This window comes from Triticum aestivum, chromosome 4A, assembly GCF_018294505.1.
Source record: "Triticum aestivum cultivar Chinese Spring chromosome 4A, IWGSC CS RefSeq v2.1, whole genome shotgun sequence".
NCBI lineage: Eukaryota > Viridiplantae > Streptophyta > Magnoliopsida > Poales > Poaceae > Triticum > Triticum aestivum.
In genome coordinates, this window is record NC_057803.1 from 595,824,874 (window position 1) to 595,831,249 (window position 6,376).

The 6,376-nt window shown below is 47.6% G+C and overlaps 1 protein-coding gene across 1 annotated transcript; it reads left to right on the forward strand.

The window, feature by feature from the left end:
- The first annotated feature begins 601 nt into the window (after positions 1-601).
- On the forward strand, positions 602-2,685 carry LOC123087354 (non-specific phospholipase C4). The gene is made up of 2 exons (XM_044509350.1): positions 602-1,996; positions 2,075-2,685. Exons 1-2 carry the CDS (start codon positions 796-798, stop codon positions 2,413-2,415), a joined length of 1,542 nt encoding a protein of 513 aa, XP_044365285.1. The 5' UTR covers positions 602-795; the 3' UTR covers positions 2,416-2,685.
- Positions 2,686-6,376: the final 3,691 nt, after the last annotated feature.

A 6,376-nucleotide genomic window follows, 5' to 3' on the forward strand; every position in this document is an offset into this window, starting at 1 on the left:
TGCATCATCTAGTGGAGATGCTCTTAGTCTCGTCAATCAAATTAAGAGTTGAGCTACAACTTGTTAGTTTTCTCTGAATATATGCACTGGGGCAGGCTGGCGCGCAATGAGCATCGATCTCTAACCTGTTTTAAGTGTTCAACACGGTTTTTCTGGGACGGCAAGCATGCATGCATGTGACGAATTTGCGTGACGCAGAAGTTAATTAATATTATTTCAAATACTTTTTGAAAAGTCAAAATGTCCTAGCATCTACTCCCTCCGTTTCAAATTAGATTTTAGTTTAAATTTGAACTAAAACCACGATGAGTAATTTGGAACGGAGGGAGTACGTACTTAACTAAATTTTCAGCACGACGTGCTTTGCGTGCATTCATATACATAAATTATGTGCGTGTATGTGGATATTTGCGGTTGTACAGTGTTAAAAAATAGGCAGTTGCAGCTTAAATAAATTCTTAATTAGGTAGCACAGCGCTGTCGAACACTTTGCCGCCAAGCCTCAACTATATTTTTCCCTTCGACGCCATGCGTTGAGGTGTCAGGCAAGCCTTGTCCCCCTTTCATTTTCAGTTCATTTCTTTCTTGTTGATTGATGGGTTTCTCTGCCAAGGAATATCCCACTGGTACAAAATTGAGCCTCTTTTTGGAACTCTTCCATCCCCACACTCAACTACACTCTTGGGTACTCTATATGTTCGATCTTATTTATAGTGTTCGTCCCAAATCTCTCCATCTCGCAGCTAGCTCGTAGATATCAATAGCAAGCAGCTAGCAACTAGCATAGTAGAAACAATGGCGGGCAAGATCAAGACGGTGGTGGTGGTGGTGCAGGAGAACCGCTCCTTCGACCACATGCTGGGCTGGATGAAGTCCCTCAACCCGGATATCGACGGCGTCACCGGCGCCGAGACCAACCGCGTCGTCGTCGCCGACCCGAGCTCCAAAGCCGTCCCCTTCCGCGACGGCTCCCAGTACGTGGACCCGGACCCCGGCCACTCCATCCAGGCCATCTACGAGCAGGTCTACGGCACGCCCTTCGTCGACGCCCAGGCCACGCCCATCACCCCACCGGGCATCCCCGCGCCACCCATGAGTGGCTTCGCCCAGCAGGCCGAGAAGGAGAAGCCGGGCATGGCGGAGACGGTCATGAGCGGGTTCAGGCCGGACGCCGTGCCCGTGTACCGCGAGCTCGCGCAGGAGTTCGCCGTGTGCGACCGCTGGTTCGCGTCCAACCCGGCGTCCACGCAGCCCAACCGGTTGTTCGTGCACTCGGCCACGTCTCACGGCCTCGTCAGCAACAACACGAAGGCGCTCGTCGCCGGCCTGCCGCAGACCACCATCTTCGACTCCCTCCATGACGCGGGCCATTCCTTCGGGGTCTATTACCAGTACCCGCCGTCCGTGCTCTTCTACCGGAACCTCCGCCAGCTTAAGTACATCGGCAACTTCCACCCGTTCGACCTCGAGTTCCGGCGCCACTGCCGGGAGGGGAAGCTGCCCAACTACGTGGTCGTCGAGCAGCGCTACTTCGACCTTAAGATCCTCCCCGGCAACGACGACCATCCGTCGCACGACGTCTCCGAGGGCCAGAGGTTCGTCAAGGAGGTCTACGAGGCGCTGCGCTCGGGGCCGCAGTGGGAGGAGACGCTTCTCGTCATCACCTACGACGAGCACGGTGGGTTCTACGACCACGTGCCCACCCCCGTGGGCGTCCCCAGCCCCGACGGCATCATTAGCGACGCTCCCTTCTTCTTCAACTTCGACCGCCTCGGCGTCCGCGTCCCGGCCTTCTTCATCTCCCCCTGGATCGAGCCTGGGACGGTGGTGCACAGGCCGTCAGGGCCGCACCCGACGTCCGAGTTCGAGCACTCGTCCATCCCGGCCACCGTGAAGAAGATCTTCAACCTCGGGAGCTTCCTGACCAAGCGCGATGCATGGGCCGGCACGTTCGACGTGGTCCTTACGCGTGACACCCCGCGCACCGACTGCCCTGGTCTGTACCTCGCATCTTAGTAGTGCAGCAGATGATGCATGTGTTGATTGTATGTTATGTGACTCGCATGCATTGTAGCCACGCTGCCTGAGCCGGTGAAGATGCGGCCAACGGAGGCGGCGGAGCACGCGACGATCTCGGACTTCCAGGCGGAGCTGGTGCAGCTAGGCGCGGCGCTCAACGGCGACCACGCCAAGGACACGTACCCGCACAAGCTGGTGGAGGGCATGACGGTGGCGGATGCCGCAAGGTACTGCAACGGCGCCTTCAAGGCCTTCCAGGACGAGTGCGAGCGGTGCAAGAAGTGCGGCAAGGACGGGTCTCACATCCCCACCATGCCGCCGTTGCCGCCGTCGAAGAAGAGGAGTGGCTTCGCTTCCAAGATGCTGGCTTGCTTTGCGTGTGGCCATTCTTCGTAGGATTCGTTGGTTGGATTGTTTGTTGGGAAAATAGTTGGACTGGTTGGTTGCTTCACGATAGCTAAGATTTGGTCATGCTCATGCATGTCCCAAAAAGGATACATGCGTTGGGGTGTTGATAATGATTGAACGTGTGAATTTTACAGCATTGTGTAGACTGGTTGTGCAGATTTTACAGCATGTATAGTAAGCATTGTGCAGATTGATTGTCGATAATGAGACGCATATGTGTGAGTAACTCCCGAGGTGTACTCATGTTCTGAAGATTAACTGGGACTGTCTTTTCTAGAGGCCATGCAACTCTGGGTGAAAGGAAAACAAATAGAGCAGCTAGCCTCGAATTCACTAGAAAACTTCAGATACCACAAACAAAGCAGGCATATGCTTTCCGGTTCAGCTTGAGCGGGCGGAATCTCAGCCAGGTGGCTGGCATTGCCGTGGCCCGTGCACCATAGCTGATGTTGACAAGTTGTGCCCGACTCCAGTGATGGAGAGACGATGACGGCGACGCGTCTTCGCCTCGCGTCAGTGCTTGTAGTCGCCGCTAGGTGGGCTACGGATCTGGATATAATTTTTATTTCTGATGTTCGTTGTACTATCATGATTAAAGATGAATAGATCAAAGTTTTTTCGAAAAAAATGACAACTTTTGGCGGTCATATTCTCCTTCTTCGAAAAAATCTTATTCTTCGCGCCATGCGAAGAATAGTGGCCAATCAATACAAATTGCACAGTGCAATGCTACATCGCAAAGTTTTTTTCTTCTCTCATTTTTCCAACGGCTTTTGTGGATTTTCTGGTTTAAATTTCTTTTCATTTTTCAAGATTTAAAGCCATTTTTATCATTTTTATTTTCTCACTTTCTTCTTTGGGGTTTGTTTTCTGGTTTTTATTGCAAATTTTAGAAAATCGCCATTGTATGGGTAATTTGTGGATATTTATAAAACAAATCAGGCACAATTCAATAATTTGAGGACATTCTGAAAACGTTGAATATTTTTCAAACAAATCTTCAAGGTTATAAAAATTATTAATATTTTAAAACAAATAAAGAATATGCTGTTAAAATTTTGAATTATTCTATGAAATGTGTGGACATTTACTTTCTGCAATAATGCACTCTCAGAATTTATGTTTTTCTTTCAAAGCCTGCAAAACGGTTTTCTTCATGAGCGAAACAACACTAGAATTTTTGCCAGGTCCTATTTAGCGCTTAAGAAGCTACAGCTTGCTAGGATGTAAGTTGGCTGACGGCCCATTATTCGTACCAGCAGTTTTGGGGCTAGGTTTTCACGGGTTTTCATTATTATTTTGCTTTTAACATTTGCATTTTTCGTTTTTCATTATTTTTATTTAAAATTTAATTCAAAAAAACAAATTCCGTGAAACTTTTTTGAAAATTGCAAACATTTTGAAATTTGAGATTTAGATTTTAGTTTTCATGAATAATTTTTAATTCCTTGATTTTCAAAATTTCATGAACACATTTCAAATCTGTTAAACTTTTCAGCAGTAGCGAACTTTTTTCAAATATGTGATATTTTTCAAAATTCAAAATTCATTTATTGAAAACCGTGAACTTTTTTCAAATCCATGTGCTTTCTTCGAAATCTTGAACATCTTTATAAATGGTAAAGCTTTTTTTAAGTTCGGAAAATTTCCAATTTAACGAGCTCTTCCCAAATTCATGAACAAGTTCTAAAAATCTTGAATTCAAAACTATGAACATTTTTCAAATTCGTAAATTAAAACATATGAGGGAACTTTTTTCGAATCAGTATAGTGCCCCGTGACCCTACAATGACTAAAATCACTACAGCATGACAGACAAGACAATACAGTACGTTGACTCCGCTTCAGTGCTGCGCAAATGAGTTGGTGTAGTCGGGATACACTGTGCGCCAGGAAGACGAAAGGGAGCCACACGCAGAGCATTTTTTCTGGGTCGGCCAATGAGTGTGCTATGGTGGCAATTTCATCGCTTAGCACAATGAGTGTGGACAACTAAAAAAACACGACGAGTGTGGACTATGGAGCGAACCTTCTTTTGTTCCATCAATGTAGGCTACATTTGTATTACTGTGGGTTATCACAATCATGTTTGCCTAGTCCATGTTGATTGCTTTTAGTATTTATTTCTATGTTTATCTTAACTTTAGGCTCGTTTAGCACCGCTACGGATTGTGGAAATCCATTTTGCTTCATTTGTTTCACATATTTCAGTATTTATTTCATTGGTTCTTTGCCCACTTGGACAGCCAATTTGGAAATCAAACACAACACAACAACACGGCTTACCCACACGATCTGATGTGCTAGAGCGTCCAGAAATGACGTGATGGAGCATCCTCTTCCGCGGTATATCTTTTGGCTGGCTAGTTATGTGTTCCCCGCGAAAAAGAAGTTATGTGTCATTTGCTGGTAGAGATGGGTGGTGATATTGAGGTTTATCATTGAAGAAATATGCATTTGGGGGGCAGAAATGTCTTCGGTTTGATCATGTATAGTCAACGCTAAGCGTCGTTTTCTGATGGAGAGGGTTGGCTCATAGTTGTACTGTTGGTGATAGCCTCAGGCTTAACTTTCGGTTGGATTACCAACATCATGACGCGGCTGATTTTAACTTCTCGAAGGTGCTTTGCATTGGAGACATGCGATTTTCTTCTTCGGTGACCTGCCACTCCACGAGTGAAGTATGACATATGCTATCGCGAAGCGGAGCCAATGAGTAAAAACACTCAAGCAAGATGGTTACATTAAGAGATCATTTGGGCGGCGAGGTTAAAATCTCTCGACATGCGTACGCAATGACAAGACTTGGTGTCAAGTCCTTCCAATCAACTCAACGACGGCGACTGAGGCTCGAATACGCTGGTCCTTAGGGGTTTGTGCACAAAGACTTCCCGGCTCCAATAAGGAAACGACGACAGGGCGCGTCGGTGACTCGATCCGACGGCAATGGTCATTCAATGGCCCATGGACCTCGATATTTGTTTTATGATGTTTGAGGTGCTTTGCATTTCCGGTGAATGTTTATAAGATTTGATATTTTTGAAGAAGAAGAAAATGAGACTGTACACATCAATCTTTGTATGCCCGTAGCCTAGCTTGCATTGCATGTAACATGTAGCCTTGATGGTCCAGCACTCCAGGTGACCCACGTTAAATTCAAACGAAAGCAGACGAGTCACGGGAGTCTCACAGGATTCGCAGCACACAAGACGAAGACGATGAGGTGTGTTTGAATTGCCGGAGCAGGACGGAATCAGTCAGTAACACCGACGGTCTTGCCGAAGCACTGGCTGGCCGCATGTAAACTCCTGTCGCCGGCTCTCCCCGCAGCTCGCATGAAAACGTTGGAGCAGTAGAGCGGTCGACGGGAATGATGATTTCTGAGGACCCAAGCACCTAGCTAGAGCTAGAGGTAGAGCTAGCGAGGTCCTTGGCTGCCAGCGACCGTTGTACTGTACCGCGAGCCGGGCGAGCGAGTCCGGCGCCTGCACCTACTGGATCGGCGAGACTGCGCGTACATTTATACATCCAACAGTGATGTGTATCCGTTTAAAAAATTTAAATCCATTCAAATTTGCGCGTGCTCACGTAGTACATGTATGTCGTTGGCATGCACTGTCCAGGTCGAAGGAACTGTGGTGGGAGGAGTCAGGCGCGGGCGTGGTTCACGTTTAAGAGAGTGCAAATGGCAAGACCGGGTGGGCCTGGGAATCTGGTCGTGGGGCTTGGGCTCTGCAGGCCCTACCTCCTCCTCACGGGGCGTTTTGTAGATGCAGAATGGCCCAGCTTGGTGTCAGGCTTCAGAGTTAGTATTCCTCAGGTTCTCAAAACAAATACTGTCTGGTTCGCGTAGGAAGTTATTCCTCGGAACATGTGAAAACAGTGTCACTGAAAAGCAACACAGAGGAGGAAAAAAACGAGAATGGCAAATAAAAAAGAGGGAATGCAA